The sequence below is a fragment of the Mizuhopecten yessoensis genome, unplaced genomic scaffold (assembly GCF_002113885.1).
Source record: "Mizuhopecten yessoensis strain PY_sf001 unplaced genomic scaffold, ASM211388v2 scaffold2401, whole genome shotgun sequence".
Classification (NCBI taxonomy): Eukaryota; Metazoa; Mollusca; class Bivalvia; order Pectinida; family Pectinidae; genus Mizuhopecten; species Mizuhopecten yessoensis.
In genome coordinates, this window is record NW_018404528.1 from 412,200 (window position 1) to 434,708 (window position 22,509).

Sequence of the window (22,509 nt, forward strand, 5' to 3'; positions counted from 1 at the left end):
CACTAATTCAACACAACAATGACAGTCTTTAGTCCAGTAACACTAATTCAACACAACAATGACAGTCTTTAGTCCAGTAACACTAATTCAACACAACAATGACAGTCTTTAGTCCAGTAACACTAATTCAACACAACAATGACAGTCTTTAGTCCAGTAACACTAATTCAACACAACAATGACAGTCTTTAGTCCAGTAACACTAATTCAACACAACAATGACAGTCTTTAGTCCAGTAACACTAATTCAACACAACAATGACAGTCTTTAGTCCAGTAACACTAATTCAACACAACAATGACAGTCTTTAGTCCAGTAACACTAATTCAACACAACAATGACAGTCTTTAGTCCAGTAACACTAATTCAACACAACAATGACAGTCTTTAGTCCAGTAACACTAATTCAACACAACAATGACAGTCTTTAGTCCAGTAACACTAATTCAACACAACAATGACAGTCTTTAGTCCAGTAACACTAATTCAACACAACAATGACAGTCTTTAGTCCAGTAACACTAATTCAACACAACAATGACAGTCTTTAGTCCAGTAACACTAATTCAACACAACAATGACAGTCTTTAGTCCAGTAACACTAATTCAACACAACAATGACAGTCTTTAGTCCAGTAACACTAATTCAACACAACAATGACAGTCTTTAGTCCAGTAACACTAATTCAACACAACAATGACAGTCTTTAGTCCAGTAACACTAATTCAACACAACAATGACAGTCTTTAGTCCAGTAACACTAATTCAACACAACAATGACAGTCTTTAGTCCAGTAACACTAATTCAACACAACAATGACAGTCTCTAGTCCAGTAACACTAATTCAACACAACAATGACAGTCTTTAGACTAGTAACACTAATTGAACACAACAATGACAGTCTCTAGTTTAGTAACACTAATTCAACACAACAATGACAGTCTCTAGTCCAGTAACACTACTACATTAGATTCAAGATTTATGCCACACCGAGTCAGGACTTACACACAAGATTTATGCCACATCGATACAGGACTCACACAGAACAAAATATGAAATGATATCATGATGATAAATAGAATGATTTATTTAGTACTAGGCCTACAGAATCCAATTGTGGGAACAAACAACAAATTGCCATTGGCCTGATCAATTCATCATGATGGGCTGTGAGGCTTGTAACAAGACTTTGCCATGAGTTTGAAATAAGTAGATATGTGGATAAAATTTAAACATGAGCTTGCCTGATGTGTAGGCAGGATGAAGTTTTGTCAGTAATTCATTCTGCTGTTGGTATTTAGTCATCATACTTGCAAGCATTTTGAAATTTCCATTGGGGAGATTCTCTTGAGTTGTTCTTTCAGGTAAAATCATTAGATCTTAGATTATAGGAATAGTTAACAAGTTTACTGGCTGAAAATGTTAAATTTAGGTCCAAAGTAAGGTCATACATCTATATGTAAAAGCTATCATGCTATGCTTTGAAAAATCTGTATTTGTTTTTGTAATTTATAAAATGTTGCATTTTTGTTTGGTAAAGTTCAATGCCTATCCTAGAGTATGTAAATTTTGGATTAAAGTATCCCTCTAGGCAAGCTGATTATAAAGTACATTTCAAACCCTTTCTACCTTACAAATCCTACAGCCCTCATTAACCAGATAGATACTGGAGTACCAATGGCCTACAATAGAAGTATTGGTAACATAACTATACCGTATTAGTCTTACATTGTACGCCTTGCTGAAGTCCACCTCCTCTTGGGCCGCAGATCCTGTTGGCTGGTCATCAATATGGTAAAGTCTAAAAACAAGGTAAGGCAATACTGTCATCAACATTTTATCATTGTATGCTGTAAGTCTGTAAATGAACTGGAATACTATTAAACTACTGTTCTGTCGTAAATGAAATATGGTAAACAAACATTACTACTTAATCTAATATTGTAAGTCTGTAAATGCCCTACGAAGCCATAAATGTGCCACCATTTAACTGTACTAGGGGTGATGATATGTGTACACACAGTAACAAGGGGCCCAACGGTCGTAATGATCACATGAATTACATTGATTGAGAGTCAATAACTGCAATATCGTTTTTGAGAAGCAGTGAACAAATCTCTGCAACTGAAAGGCCAGGGTGGCTTTGTTGGATTTTCGAATCAGCTCAAACAAGTAAGAACACAGGTCAGGTGTTAACAAAATATTGTTTTTAGTAATTATCAGCTAAACATAGGCAATTTACAATAGTTACAAACTGTTCTAGTTTCTAAACTAACAGATAACTGTCTATAAAATGTATAGAACAAACATTATACACAATATAGATTTGATATAGCAAAAATAATTAGAAAACAGGCCCATGGGCCTTGACAGTCACCTGAGATCAGGGCCCGGTTGTTTAAAGGGTGGTTAGCTTAATCAGCGATTAGCACAAATTTTAATTTTTATGTATCTTTGAAACACAACTATTGACCGAGTTACAAATTTCCATATATCAAGTATTTAGTACAGTGAATTTACATGTAAAATTACGAGTTGTTACCTTGTATATTGACAAAATTATTAAAGATTGAAAAATGTCGTTAAACAGTGATTAAGCTAATGATCTTTTGAACAACTGGGCCAAGGATGTTATTGTGTTGTATATATACTGCATTTAAACAGCAAAAATAAATACTGAGACAATTATATTTACCGTAGTATGGCATTGTCACTATATAACCCTACCACATCACAATGACATTCATATCAGCTTTGAATGCCATGACTACATAATTGTAATATTGGATTCTACTTATCCTCCATGGATTTGCTTTGAGATTAAAATATTTCAAAAGTGATAAATGCAAGTATTGAACAGCTTTCAGTTGGCATTCATGGGCAATATGAATGACAACTAAAAGCAGTTCAATGCTTAAATGTTAATCTGTAAATTAAGTCATATGTAACAATATTGTGTTTTGATGTGATTGAATCACAATTTGACAATCAATACAATGGATGTAACTGATGATGTTGAACATTTTTCACTTCACTGACCTTTCTGTTCCTGTTCGCCTCCTACCGGCGACCTCTAGTGTAGAGAGTTTTTTGGGATTCTTAAACTGCCACGTGTAGATGGCTTCCTTAGATGCTGCGACGATGTGTGTCTTTGTCATGGTTAGGTACACAGGATCTATCTCAACATACTTAGAGTCCAGAGGGGTTCCGATAGAGTTACACAATACCAGCACATACTGTAACAGTAAAGTTAAACATTCAGTCAAGAGGGGTTCCGATAAAATTACACAATACCAGCACATTCTGTAACAGCAAAGTTAAACATTCAGTCAAGAGGGGTTCCGATAGAGTTACATAATACCAGCACATACTGTAACAGTAAATTTAAACATTCAGTCAAGAGGTGTTCCGATAGAGTTACACAATCCCAGCACATTCTGTAACAGTAAAGTTAACCATTCAGTCAAGAGGGTTCCGATAGAGTTACACAAGACAAGCACATACTGTAACAGTAAAGCTAAACATTCAGTCAAGAGGGGTTCCGATAGAGTTACACAATACCAGCACATAATGTAACAGTAAAGTTAAACATTCAGTCAAGACGGGTTCCGATAGACTTAAACAATACCAGCACATACTGTAACAGTAAAGTTAAACATTCAGTCAAGACGGGTTCTGATAGACTTAAACAATACTAGCACAGACTGTAACAGTAAAGCTAGTCATACAGTCAAGAGGGGTTCCGAAAGAGTTACACAATACCATCACATAATGTAACAGTAAAGTTCAACATTCAGTCAAGAGGAGTTCCGATAGAGTTAAACAATACCAGCACATTCTGTAACATTAAAGTTAAACATTCAGTAAAGAGGTGTTCCGATAGAGTTACAAAAGACAAGCACATACTGTAACAGTAAAGTTAAACATTCAGTCAAGAGGGTTCCAATAGAGTTACACAATACCAGCACATACTGTAACAGTAAAGTTAAACATTCAGTCAAGAGGGGTTCCGATAAAATTACACAATACCAGCACATACTGTAATAGTAAAGTTAAACATTCAGTCAAGAGGGTTCCGATATAGTTACACAATACCAGCACATACTGTAATAGTAAAGTTAAACATTCAGTCAAGAGGTGTTCCGATAGAGTTACACAATACCAGCACATACTGTTACAGTAAAGTTAAACATTCAGTCAAGACGGGTTCCGATAGAATTACACAATACATGTACCAGCACATAATGTAACAGTAAAGTTAAACATTCAGTCTAGAGGGGTTACACAATACCAGGATATATTGCTATAGTAAAGTAAACATATTTAGAGGGGTTCCCATAGAGTTACACAATACCAGGATATATCACTATAGTAAAGTTAAACATATTTAGAGGGTTCCTATAGAGTTACACAATACCAGGATATATTGCTATAGTAAAGTTAAACATATTTAGAGGGGTTCCAACACTAACAGCACTCAGCATAGTACAGGTAGTGCTGTATCCACCATTGGTGCAAAACATTTTTATTAGAATTATATCACAGGGTAAAAGTTTAGTCAACCTAACAATCCTGATACCGCAAATGAAATGAGACTTTTTTTCCCATTTTGTATGGATTTCTTACCTGACCTACAGCTTCATCAGCCTTCGTTGCTAGGCAACAGTAGTCCCCACAGGCAGTAATAGCGATGAGATTTCTCACATACTTCACATATTTCTGTAACATTCAGGTGGATTTAATGAAAAATCATCATAAGTTCACCTCATAGCAACAATTTCCCTTAATTGGCCAGGTGAGCTATCAGGATGGACAGAGTATTAAATTTAGAATTTAAAATCTTCCTTATATACTTAATATATACACTGTATTTATAGTGCTGTTGACCATTATTAGAGTAAGCTTGCTTTTTGAGTGGTAAGAGCTGTTATTATTCTTTGACTATTAAGCTTTTTTCCCTTTGTTGGTATTTTTTTTCTGCTTATATATTGATATAAATGATATGCTTCTAAGTAACAATCGTTTATTATGATCAAGTCGTGCAAACTCATTTTTTCCCAAAAAACATATTTGTTATACTTATTAACATGCATTTTATTATAAACTATCATGCATTGATTGATGAACGATAATTTGCCATAAAATTTCTGGACTTCATCTTCAATTTATCTTGTATGAGAATGTCAAATTTTATGAACAAAGCTAACGTGCAAAAAAAAGTTAAGTATGACATCAGTTAAGTGTTTCAATCTGTTCCCACCTCTCCATTCTTTGTGTCCCAGAAGATGACGCAGTGTTCAATCCTTTCAGGCTTACTGAAGGAATACACTACAGTGTTGGAACAGTATCCCCACTGAAACATACAATACCATGTGTTAGATAGCACAGCTTAGTACTGATGGGTAATAGGGCACTTATAGTTTCAAGAAATATCCTTGTAAAGACCCAGGAAAACAATAGGAGTATTATTTCATACTTCAAAACAAAGACATTTACCGTAAAATCCCATGTAATTTGCGCACTTTTTTTCCAGAAATTTAAATACCCAAAGTGTGGGGTGCGCAAAATACATAGGTATAAGCAATTTCAAGATTTTTTCATGAAAAAATCGACGATTCTGGCAGACCGCCATCTTGGACACAAGATAATTATCTCCCTTGGTACACAGAACTCAAAGACAAACACCTATCAACACATTTATTTATGTCAAACATCAATAAAAGACACAATTGATACAAACTGTGTTGTTACCTGAGTTTATGTGAAAGTATTATTTAATAGGTAACTGTTAACAAAGAAAATTGAACCAAATTACTATGCCAAAGAATCGCCGATCAACTTACGTTTCAACATCTCGGTGCGTTTTCCCCATACTATTACGAAAATGTAGTTGTTCAATTTAAGCTCCGTTCGATGTAAGTTCTGTTAGTGTTTTTTCAAATCGCCTATGCGTACAGCATATTTTTACCCAGCTCACTTTCATGTTGATCTCACGTCCAACATTACGTAAACACGTGATTGATAATAACCTCGTTAATTATTTCAAAAAGTACCTGCGCAAATTACATTGGTTTTTATCGTATTATAAATTTTTGCTGCAATTTTTATGTTCTACAAGAACTGGAATTGGTTGTTTGTGTCAAATTCTGTTGAGAAGCTTTGGGTCTCATTAACATTATACCAAGTAAATTATCCTTTCCAATGCATGGTTTGCCTTAGCAAATTTAGCTTATTAAGTTTTGTTTTTAAGACATTGTGTACAAAATTTAATGAGGTTTACTTTTATTTTTGTAAAAAAAAAAATTGATATCAATGTAAGAAAAATAGGCAGTCAACTATTTTCATTTTTTTAACAGTTTGCTTCTTTTGAACTGCTAAAATATGGAATGGGAAAAGTCATTACAACTGAACATTATTGTCTGGAAAATATGATAAAGGGAGATAACTCTACTGGGGCTTATACTGTAGACATTCACTCAGATGTTAAATAGTCACTTCACTGAACACTAGGGAACAATTACCTTGTAGTCGGGTCGGATATTGGCAAAGTAAATGAAGCTGTCGACAGCGAGAGCAATCCTTAGACTGCCACCCTCCCACGAACAGGAGTACATCGTCTTGCCTGGCACCTTCAGGGTACGTAGGTGCTGCAAACAGAACAAATTCAGATTTAAATGTAAAGAAAGTAAAGCTACCGTACACGTTAGTAAAGCAACCGTACACGTTAGTAAAGCTACCGTACACGGAAGTAACGCTACCGTACACGTTAGTAAATCTACCGTACACGTTATTAAAGCTACCGTACACGTTAGTAAGGCAACCGTACACGTTAGTAAAACAACTGTACACGTTAGTAAAGCTACCGTACCCGTTAGACCGTACACGTTAGTAAAGCTACCGTACACGTTAGTAAAGCTACAGTACACGTTAGTAAAGCAACCGTACACGTTAGTAAAACTACCGTACACGTTAGTAAAGCTACCGTACACGTTAGTAAAACAACTGTACACGTTAGTGAAGCTACCGTACACGTTAGTAAAGCTACCGTACACGTTAGTAAAGCTACCGTACACGTTAGTAAAGCTACAAGTATATGAACTCACAGTATCTCAAAAATTCAGTAATTCTAATATATTTTGTAATTTTCAATCTTTATTCAACTGGTCTTTATTTTTATCATATCATGAAAAAATATAAACCTTTTTCTGTCCCAAAAAAAAGGGAAAATAATTACCCGGTATACTGTAAATTTGCTACACATATTTTAAAACACAACCTGTTAAACCAGGAGTAGAAAATAAGAGAAGTCAGCTGGAATGGTTGTTATAAAAAAACTGCTAGCTTGACTGACTAATCAAAACTTGATATTAATTATCATGCAGAGCTTGTGAAATGAGAAACTGTTAGCCTGGCTGACAATTGGGTGTAAGAATTAAATCCTAGCCCAGATATTGTTACCCACCTCACCAAACGGGGAGTAAAACTGTACGACATTGATATCCTTGTCCTGCCCGACCGTCCTCTGTGATCCAGCCACGGCCATGACAGACCCAGTGTGGTTCCAGCCAATCTGGGCCACAGTCATCCCCGTGTCTATCAGCACTGGACCTGAAAATACAAACATCCTACTTTAAAAAACAGATAGGAAAGGGAAAAAAGAAAGAAAGAAAGAAAGATTTCAAGAGTTGCAATAGGGCAGCAGATTAATCTTGGTTACTTCAATGTTATATGGAAGAATAAAAGCATTATCTAATGTTTAAATGTATCCATATAGAAACGAAGCTACATGTAATTTTGGAAAAAATCCAATAATCTGGTCAAGGTTTTATATCATGGAAAGCTTGTCACAAACAAAATCAAATTAAACTGATAAAGTGAAAGTATTGAAAAAGAGAACAGAGTTTGTTAATTGTAATGACCTACTTTCATCAGCCTCTGATCTCATGATCTGACACCGTCCACTGTCGAAGCAGATGGCCAGTGAGGGACAGTTAGGCTCGATGTAACCATGGTTACCATTGTACCACTGTAGTCCAGCAATGTGTAATGCTCCGCTAACTCCGGACAGACAGTAGATTTGGACCTTGGACTGGAAACAATGGCAGCAAACATGTATTATTATTTTACTTTAATCTGAATTAGGCTGGACCAGTATTTTTTTAACTTTATTTCTGTACATGTTCTGGTAAAATATCGGACAAATATTCTAGCTTTGAATAAAATATCCTTCTACGGATTTATTTATGGCAGGATAGCATCTAAATTTAGACCATATAATAAGGGTAACAGAGAACATATTATGCTTTCATTCTTATAAGAAAACAAGAAAACACATTCCAACAAGTTGAAATGAATTTACACTTACACTGTAAAAAGAAAGTTAGTTTAAAACATTTTTAAAATCTTACAACATAAAACGACAGTTCACTTACAATGAAGTTTCCGGTGTTATCGTAAACATGCACTTCCCCATTTGCCATTCCAAACAGGATGAATTTTCCATCTGGTGACCACTGAAAGTCAGAACAACACATGTATTTAGTAATGGTTTAGATCATATCTGAGTAACAGACATCAGACAGTCAAAATTAACGATATCTACTCGGACCCAGCTACTATTACGTGTGGGGTACCACAAGGTAGTATTTTAGGCCCTTTTTTATTCTTATGCTATGTCAACGATATGGCAATCAGCATTGATGGAGAATGCAAATTACTATTATATGCCGATGACAGTGTTATCCTTTTCGCACATAAAAGCCCAGAAATAATTTCCATGAAACTTGGTGCTGTACTTGAATCATGTGCAGAGTGGTTAGTTGATAACAAGCTTTCTTTGCATTTAGGTAAAACAGAGAGCATGCTATTTGGAACGAAAAAAAAATTAAATCAAATTGATCATTTTGAAATTGTCTCAAACAATCATACCATCAAATCAACTAAATCTGTGAAATATCTTGGAGCTAATATAGATTGTTGTATGTCTGGCGAAGAAATAGTAGAAAACATCGTGAGGAAAGTAAATTCTAGACTGAAATTTTTATACCGACAAAGTAAATGTCTAACTACAAAAACCAGACAAAGTTTATGTTCTGCACTAATACAGTGTCACCTAGATTATGCATGCTCCGCGTGGTACTCAGGATTGAACAAGAAAATGAAGAACAAATTACAGGTTTTACAAAATAAAGTTGTCAGATTTATTAGCCAATTAGAACCCAGAACGACTATCACTCCCACTGAACTGCCAAAGCTCAATATGTTAAATATAGAATATAGAGTCAAACAATTAAGACTCAATCATGTGCACAAGATTTTTTATGGAAAATGTCCATCCTACTTAAACCTAAACTTCATAAAAGTGTCAGGTGTTCATCAGCATAACACACGATCATGTCTTTTTAATTTTGCTGTTCCACCATGTAAAGGGAAAGATACCTGTACTTTTATTTTAACGGGATCCATGACTGGAATAGTCTGCCTGACAAAATCAAGGGTATAAAATCCATATATGCATTTAAGGCAGCAGTGAAGAAACATCTCGCTTTTGAATTTCAAAATTCATGCTGATAACACAATTATATGTGATTGCGGTGGCACAAAACAAGTAGACTTTGCTGGTAGGGGGATCCCCAACCCTAAGAAAACAAACTTTGTGTCACTGCAATCCACCTGCTGACAACATCTGTACCGTATTATTTTTTTATTTTTTTTAAATATAAATAGTTGGAAAGTCACGTTACATATTTTAAGTTGGGTTAACTATTTAAACCTTAACATATATATATGTGTGTTTTTTAGAGTATATAGTCATTACGGAATTACTATAGGTACTGACAATAAAGTTAATATGTTGTCATTCATTCCCTCCTGCAAAAATCTTTCCCCGTGATCAATATAACATGGACCCCATTGGAAATAAGCTTTCGAGCTTTCATGGGCTATCCTCAGGTTTATAGATCAATGTTTGTGTTGTATTAATTGTATAAATATAATTACCTATATCTTAAAATCAGTTATGAATTTTAGTTTCATATATAATATAATATTTTAAGATAATACAATATTTTATTACTGACGATAATTTAATGCATGTAGGTTCATTAATATTTGAGCGTCCGGAGAGCTTGTAGGAAGCCGATGCCCTAATCACCTGCTCCTTGGACTGCCCCAAAAACCTGTGATATTCTGTTTAAAATGTTTAGTAATATATATGTATGTTGTACCGTAATATGTATGTCAACTGTCATGTTACATGTGATGTCTATGATCTATTTCCTGAAATAAACATTATTATTATTATTATTATTACATTATTATTATGTATTACTTGTGTACATCAAATATCAAAATAGTTAGAAGTGCTGTCATTTGTCAACTTTTAGTAGAAACATTTTTGTGGAATGTAAACTGTATTGGGCTTGGAAAGAGACTGTCAAAATGTCAATGGGACTGAGATAAATGACAAAATGTCAATGGGACTGAGATAAATAACAAAATCAACATGTTACTGATGCCCTACATACCTTACTGATGTCCTACATACCTTTTTGTGTATGCTGCACATTTTGCATCTTTATTTTTGAAGTTAAACATCAGGAATATTAACTGGGTTGAACCAAAAAATTGAAAAATAATGTTTCCAATTTTTTTAAAGTTAGTAATCACATTTACCTGATGATATTTTTTAAATCTGAACAAGTTCAATTTTCATAAATCTAATAACACATAATATGTCAAATTATTTTTAAAAGCGGAGCAGTGTTTTTCTCTTTATTCTGACATACCTCCACATGGTTGAGTTCCTGGCTTTTTAGCTCCTTGCCCCAAATCCGGTTACCATCGACAGATCCAACAATCACAGCACCTATAATGAACAACCGACAACGTATGGTAAATAAAACACATGTTTCAAATTTGATCTTCCCCTTTTCTTAGGTTTATCACACTAAAAACTAATACAATCCTGACATCAGTTGTTCAATACCTTAATAAGGGATTAATTAACTTTAACGAGTCATAAACGCTTTTCCAAATGAGATTTTTGGAAAATATTGTGAAATTTACAGAAGTATTTTTCTCTTTTTGTTTCCAGATAAACATCTGTAATATCTTAACATGAGATTTTAGTAAAGAAGTTAATTGCTTTTGCAGTGTTCCCACTGAATTTTAGAATTGGGGGTATATTTGATTCATTTTGAAGATTCTGTACCCCTAGGTACTTAGTTACATAAGGCAGTCATTTAAAACTGGGATACAACCAACTGTTATGGGGCGGGGGGACCCTGCTTTGGGGATTTCTGGGAACACTGCTTCTGTAAAAATGAGTAAGCAGATGAGGCAAAGCATGAATTCTCTAAAACTAGAATACAGTTGAACTAAGTGTGCTTACAGCAATTGATGACAAACTTACCGTCCTGGTAGACAATACAGATTTTCTGTCCGTCTGCGTTCCATTAATGACCAACTTACCGTCCTGGTAGACAATACAGATTTTCTGTCCGTCTGCGTTCCATCCCATACTTCTTACTACAGACTTATTCCTGTTGTTGATCATCTCTTCATACCACGAGCCTGGTTAACATATACACATTAGGTTAGGATGGAATTCAACATTACCCTGGGTTGTTACTACACAGATTGAATACCAAAATATTTTAACCACTACTGTGGCCATCCATCAATTCCCCGTCCTTAACTAGAACAGGGGAAGGTACATACTGCCTACCAGGTGTGTATGACCCTGAGGTCACAGAACCCCATACAAATGGCAAGTCCTATTGGGGAGGGCCACAGTAGTGGTCGACATATATATGTAGACTTGTGAGCAAAAGTTAAAAACGCAATAAAAATTGTCAATACCATGACAAATTATCTGTCATTCCAATTCCCCTATGTTAAATTATGACATAGAAACAGTGTGACACATTATAGATTCATTTTTCCCTTAGTTCATTGTTATATTTCCATCAGAACCAGTCCAAGTGTGAACATTGGATGATAACTGATGTTTATCACAGGACATGGTACTCTCCTGTGATACCCCTGGTCACTTTGTCAGTCCTATATTTATACAGACAAGTCCATATTGGTCAGTCAATACAACACTCACACAATGATCATACATGGTCACTCGTGGTCATCACCTACCTTTATACAACATCCAAACAATGATGAGGCCGTACTGGTCACTTGTGGTCAGTTTCTGGTAATGTTCATTCCATGTTACCACCTGTACTGCACCTGTTAATATTATTGACAGACATGACATAGGCATTGGAAAAGCTACACTATTTACACAAATACTTTAGGCATATATTTGGCTCTGAAAGTTCCAGTGTTTTCAGTAGAACCTTTGATTCTCTCTTTATAAGAGCTTTGATGCTGAGTCTATTTGCTATTGTTTTGACCCTCCACATTTAAAATGTTGTTTGACTTCCGAAATTGCTAAATGTCAAGTCAACTGACAGCCCTTGAAAGCTTGAAGGTTCAACACAATGCCACTGACATAGTACATGATCATACAAACTCAAAAAATATATTTTACAGCAGGTTTGGAAATAACCAAGGTGGTGACAGACACTAAGGACTAGCGTACTATAACGGTTTCAAAACAGATGCATAAAAAAGTACCAAAGATCAAATGATGTGCTTGACACAGTTAAGACACAACTACCTTGTATTATGGTGCTTGACACACAGTTAAGACACAGCTACCTTGTATTATGGCGCTTGACACACAGTTAAGAAACAGCTACCTTGTATTATGGCGCTTGACACACAGTTAAGAAACAGCTACCTTGTATTATGGCGCTTGACACACAGTTAAGACACAGATACCTTGTATTATGGTGCTTGACACACAGTTAAGACACAGTTACCTTTTATTATGGTGCTTGACACACAGTTAATACACAGCTACCTTGTATTATGGTGCTTGACACACAGTTAAGACACATCTACCTTGTATTATGGTGCTTGACACACAGTTAAGACACAGCTACCTTGTATTAGGCCAGCGAAGTCACTCGGTATTAACAAATGATTAGTTAAATGTCTGGAATTGACCAATTTTTATGTTATTAAAGTTAACATTCAGTATTTTTGTTTAGTTGTTCACTGAAAACCCCCCAGAAATAAGCATGAGAATGGAAATAGAAGAAGCTGTTTTGTGTTTGCTCATTTTAACTTCTTCACTCATTGTCGATACAAAATACTAGATACATAGAACTCAAATAAAAGATTAATACTGGTCTCAATACAATGGTTACTGTTCCTGTACCTACCACTGTGTCCCTCCAGAGTCTGGTTCATTGACAGGTTACTAGGGGCAGCCAGACCCTTCACCTTCACATCCTTTCCTGAAACAAAAACCACTCATTGTTTAAACTTGGCTGATTTTGCTCTTCTTTGAGATTTAAGTATGTACAATCATACGATATCAATATTTCGTAATAATAATTTTCAGTTTTAAATTGTGTGACGCAATTTAAGTTTTAAGTGAAAATTAAAACCAAGTGCAGTACACCAGACACACTTAAAACTTACACCAAAAAATGTTTGCGTTTAGGGCTCTTTACCTACCCTAGAGCTTTTTGCTTGAAATGTTGACTTTGAAGTTTTATTGAGAATCTAGGGAAGGTTAAAAAAAATATTCAGAAAATATTCTACATTCCCAGTTTAAAATGAAGCTGAACATAATTGACCTCAGAGAATTAAATAAGCAGATTTAAAAAGCATTTTTTTCCATTATAATCATCATAATTATATTGCAGTAGAGGGACTCACTTATAATAGAAATACCAGTTGTATCTGGTCACTGACAAACAATCCAGTAAGGTTCACTACACAGTTCAAAGACCTTTACATACAAAACCTCCACACAAAGGTTTTATAGCAGCAAGACATGAGGTATGATTCAATACAAAGAGGGTTATTTTCTCTCTCTTAAAGTTCCATTTGTTTTCCAATAGCTTTGCTCCATTGAAAATTGTCCAAAATTTACGCCTGCCCAGTCACCCACATCCTGTGGGTAGACCTTCAATTTAAGTCTGCACACTTTTTAATTCTCACATATTTTAGAAATTTAGCACGCCAGTATATCTAGAATTCTCCTTCACACATACAGTGTCCCCTGGAAGCATTAGACTTTATCACCATTCAATACTCAATGTTTACTCCTGTAAAACAGTGGTGAAGTTGGTGAACACAGCTCAAGTGTGTTTATTTTGTCTGAATCAATCAACCAATCTACACCTGGACATTTTTATCAGGTCGCAACAGGGGCATCCTTGATACCCAGGGGTTACGCTCACTTACGCTCTCTGCATCCATGGAATATGTCATAGCAAAATTGAAGGCACAAAGATAGCTGTTTGATTGGTCTCATGTAAAAAAAACCAACTGACCAATCACCAGGCCGATCACACAGGAGAGACACCCGACTTCAAAGTCAATCAGTTTTAACCATTACGTGACCGTGAGATTCTTTTGATGTATGTCAAAGGATCGAACTAGTCTTCTTGTCTCATCAACAAGATGGTGCACACTGAGCCTTCAATTTTGCTATGACATATTCCAGGGGTGTAGAGAGCGAAAATAAGTGTAACCCCTGGATATCGAGGATGTAACAGGGGAAGAGAATGCTGATGTTGGATGGAACGAAAGTGGTAGGATAGATGTGTTTCCCTGGTTGAGCTAGGTTGTCATGGAGTTACCAGCACTACCATTTCAGAGAGTGTTCAAGGCATATAGCAGTAGCACAACTAACCTAGACAGCAGAGACGTTGATCAGCTGGCTATGGAGTAGATAACATTAAATACATGCTTGAAGCTATCCACAGTACGACAGTGGTATTGTCGATCAGTACCACTGTAGATAAACCATCTTTTAAGACATTTTAGATCAAGAGTTAAAATATCCATTAGAGATGTTGACCAGGCTGATGATGGCTGTGGATTGGCAATCTGAATATTATTTTATGGTTACTATTTATGTCTTTATCTATAACTGATACAATAGGAGTATTTTCTATCTGTATTTCATGTCTGTATCTTGTTTACAAAACCATCTACTGGTACCTGTTTGTATTTCCAGTTTAAGGACCTTGAGCAGTCCCTCCTCTCCCCCACAGGCGATGTATCCCTGCTCCCTGTTCCATGATACACAGCGAAGTTTAGTGTTGTTGGGGATGGCAATCTGTCAACAAATAAAGATACAAAAATATAACCGTATAATGCATTGATACAATGTCTACTAGATCTACGCTATATAGGTACGGAAGCATGATTCACCAAGAGATATATCTGAAAATTAACAGATATCATCTCTTTATGATACAAAGAATTTTGAGCATGCATACATAGTTCACATCTAACAGTATAATAAGCTGTAATGAAGTGCATCCAACCATCTACATCTGATATGTAAATCTCTTGTTACAAATTTATTGTGCTTGCCAACACTTGTTTCAAGCACTGGGTGCTAATAGTTGCGTATTCCGGGTCGAAGACTTTGTTAAAGGAGGGAGGAATGTAGCGGAACTGAACTGGGTCACTCATCCGCGACCAGATAGCTCTGACAATTGGTAGAGAAAAAAAGAAAAAGTCACCCTGCCCAATCAACATTGAGAAATACAAACAGGCAAGGACCCTAGTACAGAAAGGTCTCAGAGGGGCTTATTGGGAATACGTGGAGGACATCATCACTCCCAAGGAAACAGACAACCAGTACAGTGGAACGAAAAGATTCTGGACATACATCAAGCACAAGACAGAATCATCGGGATTAACACCCCTCCGGAGCAACGGCATCTTACATCCAGCCGCAAAAGACAGAGCCAACATCCTAAATGAACAATTCCAGTCCGCATTCTCCCCAACAGTCAACAGGCAGGAATTCACCAACACCATCAACTTGCCTGGAGAATATAACACCATTGAGGACCGTAATATAACAGAGTGACAAAGCTACTGAAAAACCTGAACCCACACAAAGCCGCCGGCCCCGATAAAATCAAACCCAAACTGTTGAAGGAAACGGCCAATCACGTTTCGCCCATACTTACCATCATATTTTCACTCTTCATCGAAATGGGCAATATACCATCTGATTGGAAGAAGGCCAATGTTAGCCCTGTGTACAAAAAAGGGGAGATGTACAAGGCAGAGAATTATCGACCTATATCTCTGACATGTATCTGCTGCAAGAACCATCGAGCACATTGTCAACAGCCACATCATGAACCATACAGATAGGTACAACATCCTCTATCCTCTACAACACGGATTCAGACGACAAAGATCATGTGAGACCCAGCTTCTAGAATTCGTTGAGGACAGCACTAAGAACATGTCGGATAAGAAGCAAACAGACGTTCTTGTCATGGATTTCTCGAAAGCCTTTGACAAAGTCTGCCACAGCCTGCTTTTCCATAAACTACACCACTAAGGCATTCGAGGCAAAGTCAACACCTGGATTGAGTCCCTACTTTCAGATAGAGTACAATCAGTTTTAGTCGACGGAGAAACATCAGACTCTGTAGATGTAGCCTCTGGAGTACCACAAGGATCTGTCATCGGACCCAGCCTGTTCCTCCTCTATATCAATGATATGTCACTCAACATCACATCTAAAGTGCGCTTGTTTGCCGACGACACAATAGTCTATCTTACGATCACATCGGACACTGACGCAAACATTCAACAACAAGATCTCGGAAAATTAGCAGTATGGGAACAACAATGGAAGATGGAACTTCACCCGGGAAAGTGCCAAGTATTGTCCATCACCAGAAACAGAAACAAAATAAACCACAAATACACCCTTCATGGACATGTTTTAGAGGCAGTGACATCAGCCAAATATCTTGGATGTACCATCAAGCAAGATCTCAAATGGGGCGTACACATCAGCAACATCTGTGGCAAAGCGAATCGTACCGTCGGATTCCTAAAACGAAATGTCAACATCAACTCCGAAAGCATCAAATCAAAGGCATACACCACCCTAGTAAGACCTGTTTTGGAGTACGCACGCACTGTGTGGGACCCCTACCAACAGAAAGACATTGACAGTCTGGAAATGGTACAACGGCGGGCTGCCAGATATGCCACCAACACTTACAGACGGACAGCTAGTGTCACCAGCTTACTAGAGCACCTCGGTTGGGCGTCGTTGAAAGACAGAACACAACAAGCAAGACTATGTATGCTGTTCAAGATCCACCACAACCTCATGTATACCAACACCGACATGCTTATTCCACCAGCAGACTGTCGAGGAATTTACACAGACTTTCGTTCCAAATTCCATCATGTGGTAGTGACTACAGGAAGTTCTCGTTCTTCCCACACACTATCAGGGAATGGAACTCCTTACCAGCGGACACTGTCACCTCAGATGACCTAGAGGTCTTCAGATCTCGGTTATCTGTGTCACTGGCCTAAATTCCATCTTTTTATCCTGTTTTTAACAATGCACACTCCAAAAATGTCATTTTAATCAACGTGAATTGATGATTGTGGACATTACTTGGCAGAAGAAGAAGCATGCGTCTATAGTTCAGAGGGTCGCGGTTTGGCTGTGCATTTTTCCTCTCCTGTTATCTTAGTAGATAATAAAAACTTTCAGAAGCAGTTGATTTTATAAATCTGTACATATTTCATTTGTTTAGATATTATTAGATAACACCTTTCCATATAAGCAATTCGCATTCACTAAGTCCTGTTTGAAAAACATAAATCAATAATCAGACAAGAACATTTGTCCGCATTAGAGCCATTTTGGTCTTTGTGGAGTATAACATATAGATATATTTTCGAAAATATGCCATGGCTATTTTGTGCGAGAGTAAACAAGTGCTTCATTGGCAACCAGGCGTAACATGTTATTCCACGGATGTATCCCTGTAGTTAAAGACACAATATGTCATTATAAACAACCTATACCTTTTTACTTAGATACACAAACATTGTGAATGTTGTTTCTTGTGTATTAATAAGAGTAGATTAAATCGTCTTGAAACAGTGTCGGCGAATATTTCACATCGCCGCCATCGCTGGAATGTCCAATCTCGCGAGAAAAGACGTGACCTCAGCCTGATATACCACGTGATCGTTCTTTTCTCACCAGTCGACCGAACCGAGAAGGTGTGGAAAAATTTGCTCAAGATTTTCGTCGATTTATAGCATATAATATAACGATTTAACTATGATTATTGATTTGTTTTTAAATAAACTGATTTTTAATAAGAATTGTTTCTTAATTTCAGGACATATCTCGCCCAAAACTTCAAAATGCCGCCAACGAAAAAAAACGTAAGTGAATATGGCTGCCATGTGGCGAGCACGTGGATTTTTTCAATGGAAAAGAAGGGGGGAGGAAGGGTGTTGTAGCCAAAAAGTAGCCTTACAGGATCCAGCAATTTGTAAATGGATGATTTAGAAAGGGCCTTGCATTACGACGATTGTACATTTTTGTAAGAGATTAAAAAACAATTGTGGATGCCTTTTATTTGGAACTTGTTTAATTTGACAATTGCACTTTTCTATGAGATTTACGAAAATTGTATTTTGATTGCATGAACTGGGAAACATAAATGAGTAGGAAATAACTGGGAAACATAAATGAGATAGAAATAACTGGGAAACATAATTGAGATGGAAACAACGGAACCTTTGAACTTGAAATGTTGCAAATAAATAGTATTGTGAATTTTTCTATTTGTGATTGTAGAAGAAGAGTATCGAGAACATCAACTCTCGGCTGGCTCTTGTTATGAAGAGTGGCAAATATGTCCTCGGCTACAAACAAACGCTGAAGACACTCCGACAGGGCAAGGCTAAGCTGGTCATCATCGCCAACAACACCCCACCCTTAAGGTAAGTTCAACCTTAATAAACTTGCCAACAATGAAATGATGAACATCGACTGAAGGTAAAGTTTTGAATATTTTTCAAATGAAGAGGAAAAATAAATCAAGGAAAAACGTCAATTAATTTTACAAGAAAACTTTGGTTTCTTTTCCAAATAAAAACAACCGAAATATTTTTTATTAGTAAACTTTAATTCTGAAAAAGGAGAGATTGTAAGGCTTGAAATTTAATTTCAACGTAATGTTATTTCAAGAGAATGTATTGTGTATCAGTTTCTTTGTGATTTCGGAGTCTGAATAAATCGGGCAAAGATGAAGTCATTAACCTGTTACACTTGGTTTGCTTTCTGCTTACAAAGTGGATTACGGAATGCTGAGGTTTGAACTTTGACCTCTTGATCATCTAAGATCATTCTGGACAGGTGACATAGAACACATGAGTTTATGGTAGGCAAGGTAACATGTTAAAATGTTTGTAAGTGTATAGGCACGGTTGGTAAGCTTATGCCTTGATGTTTAAGGAGACTGGATGTTTGGCAAATTTGACTAATCGATACCCTGAGTGTGGTCTGAATAAATTGTGAAATGTTGAAAACATTGTTTTGAGAGAAAAGGTACCAATATTATCATTGATTTTTTTTTATTCAATTGAAACATTCAGATTTTTATTAGAATAAAATTAGAATTTTAACTTGAAATGTAACAACTGAATTTGAATATATCTTGGAGACTCGTGTAAAACGAGTGGATTTCTTTCCGAAGTAAATGATGTTTTGTGTTGACAGGAAGAGCGAGATAGAGTACTATGCTATGTTGGCAAAGACTGGTGTGCACCACTACTCCGGCAACAACATAGAGTTAGGTACCGCCTGTGGTAAATACTTCCGTGTCTGCACGCTCAGCATCACAGACCCAGGTACGGCAAACATACAGTTGTTTGGGAAACTAGTGTTTGAATTGTCTCATAATTGAAATGTAGACTTATTTCCTTTCTTTTGGGATGAATATTAATATTTTGTCAGCATTTTTTAACAGAAGCAAATATTTAACCACAAGATTCAGGCAGTGTCCTGGTTATGTAGCCAAGGGAACACGTTCATCCTGTGGGACAGAGAGTTGCCTCCCTTGACCTAATCAACCTGTATATATATATCGGTGCGACTGGTCTTGGGAGACACAGACATCAAAAATATTTTCTGCTATATCTGGTTTAATAAACATTGAGTCATTATTTTGGTAAAATTGCATAAAACAAATGCTTATCCATTAACATTGGAACTTGTGACATCAGGTCCAGTACACTGCCGATTGAGCTATATAGCTGTCAAGACCTATAATAGGTCTTTTGAGCTATTTTCAAGCGATTTTCTTTTTTAAGGAAAACAAAACAGTCGCTTATAAAAGAAGATTGCATCATTAGGTTGATAAGTAAAGACATTAAATATAAGTATTCTTTTTAAAAAATAATGATGTAAAAAAATCGGAAATTTTACATTTATGAAAAATGATAACTATGTTTTTTGTAGTCACCATTACCAAAAACCTTATTGTTTTATGCGACTTTGCTTTATTTTAATGAAAATTGAAATCGGAGAAAATATAGCTCAATACAGCTATAATTTATTGGTGTATATAGGTCTTTATAGCTATATAGCTCAATCGGCAGAGTGTACTGGACCTGGACATAATTGCTTGCTATGGTCGTAATTAATTTGTCTCCTTTGGTATTTACAGGTGACTCCGACATTATCCGCAACATGCCATCAGAACAGCAGCAGTGAAGAGGGACTCTCGATTTGATTGTTACAAAAATGTGATGATTAAACTGTGGGTCGAAACTTGTACTATTTGTCTTTTGTGCTGGTACTGTTCCATTGATTAAGGAGAGGAGGCATTGACCATAGATTCACCTTTGAAATTTATTTTAGAAATTGAGAAAGATACTTTACTGTATAGTTGAATTTTTTGCAACTGATTTAATATTGAGAAAGCAGATTAAGTACTGCTTGTTTCTATGTTCTGTATTTGCAAAGAAAGAACATTTGCAAATTTACACAAATAGAAAAGATGTCACATATTTTTTTAGCAGTGAATCGTGATCTAAAAACGAGATTATTTAAAAAGAAAACATTTGAAGCAAAAAATGGTATACTTTGTACTACAAAACTTTGCAGTCGGCTATACTGCAAGGTGATTAACAATGTCTCTTGAAATGAACTTCACATTAATATCCTTACGTTCTGATAACAAGCAGGTTACATACTGTCCTTTGTGTAGAAACTGCAAACTGCCCTCGATCAATATATTACCAGAGCTTGTTGGGTCTACAAGGTATTGTACAAAACTACACGCTAACTATTTATGAGACTTTACAGACATTAGTATCGTGAACCTGTGCCAAATTTGATGGCTTGGCCCTTTAAGGTGAAGGTCCAAACTGATGCAAGACGGACTTATAGGCCTCCTACTTGTAAATAAATCCACTCCAAACAAGGACTAGCTACAGGCGTAGAATGGCCCCTTTTACATAATGCTGTATGTAGAGACCCTGATGGACACTGTCCAGCCATGTGTTGTCCAAACACAGTGGTCAATATTTTAATTGTCGAGGCAACATAAATGATCATATCGAGGTGATGAATGACAAAAATATGGAACTTAATAAGATTGGATTGATATAATAGATTTAAGTACGCAATTTTAATTGGATGCCACATTCATTAACCACATATTTTTGGGAAATGGGAAAAATAATTTCTACACTGCTACGTCCCTGGTAATTCATGTTATTTTAACAATGATATTTTGTAATGAAATATTGAGTTGCAAAGTAACTCAAATGTGGTGTGGTGTAATAATGAAAGGCATCGAATTACAGGACAGAAAATAATAACGTCAAAAAGACCTTAGCTTTAGGCTGAAATTACACATCAAATGCAGTATTGTATTCTATAGAATTGAATACCACTACAGGGCATCAAATATAGAATGGAATATCACTACAATATATAAAAAAGGTTGTAAACAATACCAACTGAATATAGGAATATTTCGCATCAAATATGGTATTGTATTCCCATACAGGACACAGATATACAGGTATACTACAGCGGAGCTACAGATATGATATAATAAACTACTGCACGGCATCAAATATACCATTGTTTACCACTGCACGGCATCAAATATACCGTTGTTTACCACTGCAAAGCATCAAATATACAAATGTGTTACCACTGCAAGGCATCACATGGTCTTGTTTACCACTGCAAATCATCAAAAATGGTATTGTATACCACTGCAAAGCATCAAGTATACCATTGTATACCACTACGGCATCAAATATATTATTTATACCACTGCAAAGCATCTAATATATTATTGTATACCACTTCAAAGCATCTAATATATTATTGTATACCACTGCAAAACATCTAATATATTATTGTATACCACTGCAAAGCATCTCATATATTATTGTATACCACTGCAAAACATCTAATATACCATTGTATACCACTGCAATGCATCTCATATATTATTGTATACCACTGCAAAACATCTAATATACCATTGTATACCACTGCAATGCATCTCATATATTATTGTATACCACTTCAAAGCATCTCA

General features: G+C 36.1%; 2 protein-coding genes across 3 annotated transcripts in view; one reads left to right on the forward strand and one right to left on the reverse strand.

The window, feature by feature from the left end:
• Positions 1-18,083, reverse strand: part of LOC110445890 (WD repeat-containing protein 35-like) — a 42,275-nt gene extending 24,192 nt beyond the window's left edge. For both annotated transcript variants that reach the window (XM_021490738.1, XM_021490739.1), the window contains exons 1-14: positions 17,954-18,083; positions 15,086-15,203; positions 13,291-13,365; positions 12,155-12,247; positions 11,477-11,578; positions 10,792-10,871; positions 8,437-8,517; positions 7,928-8,093; positions 7,467-7,612; positions 6,526-6,651; positions 5,265-5,357; positions 4,631-4,723; positions 3,044-3,240; positions 1,733-1,805 (exon numbers count right to left, since the gene is read on the reverse strand). In XM_021490738.1, the coding sequence (XP_021346413.1) occupies positions 1,733-1,805; positions 3,044-3,240; positions 4,631-4,723; positions 5,265-5,357; positions 6,526-6,651; positions 7,467-7,612; positions 7,928-8,093; positions 8,437-8,517; positions 10,792-10,871; positions 11,477-11,578; positions 12,155-12,247; positions 13,291-13,365; positions 15,086-15,203; positions 17,954-17,977 (1,467 nt within the window). In that variant the 5' untranslated portion in view covers positions 17,978-18,083. The remainder of the gene's footprint in view (positions 1-1,732; positions 1,806-3,043; positions 3,241-4,630; positions 4,724-5,264; positions 5,358-6,525; positions 6,652-7,466; positions 7,613-7,927; positions 8,094-8,436; positions 8,518-10,791; positions 10,872-11,476; positions 11,579-12,154; positions 12,248-13,290; positions 13,366-15,085; positions 15,204-17,953) is intronic.
• A 13-nt stretch (positions 18,084-18,096) lies between these two features.
• Positions 18,097-20,721, forward strand: LOC110445891 (60S ribosomal protein L30). Its single transcript, XM_021490740.1, has 5 exons — positions 18,097-18,154; positions 18,277-18,322; positions 18,741-18,886; positions 19,665-19,795; positions 20,614-20,721. The coding sequence occupies exons 2-5, from the start codon at positions 18,302-18,304 to the stop codon at positions 20,658-20,660; spliced, it is 345 nt and encodes a 114-aa protein (XP_021346415.1). The 5' UTR covers positions 18,097-18,154; positions 18,277-18,301; the 3' UTR covers positions 20,661-20,721.
• Positions 20,722-22,509: the final 1,788 nt, after the last annotated feature.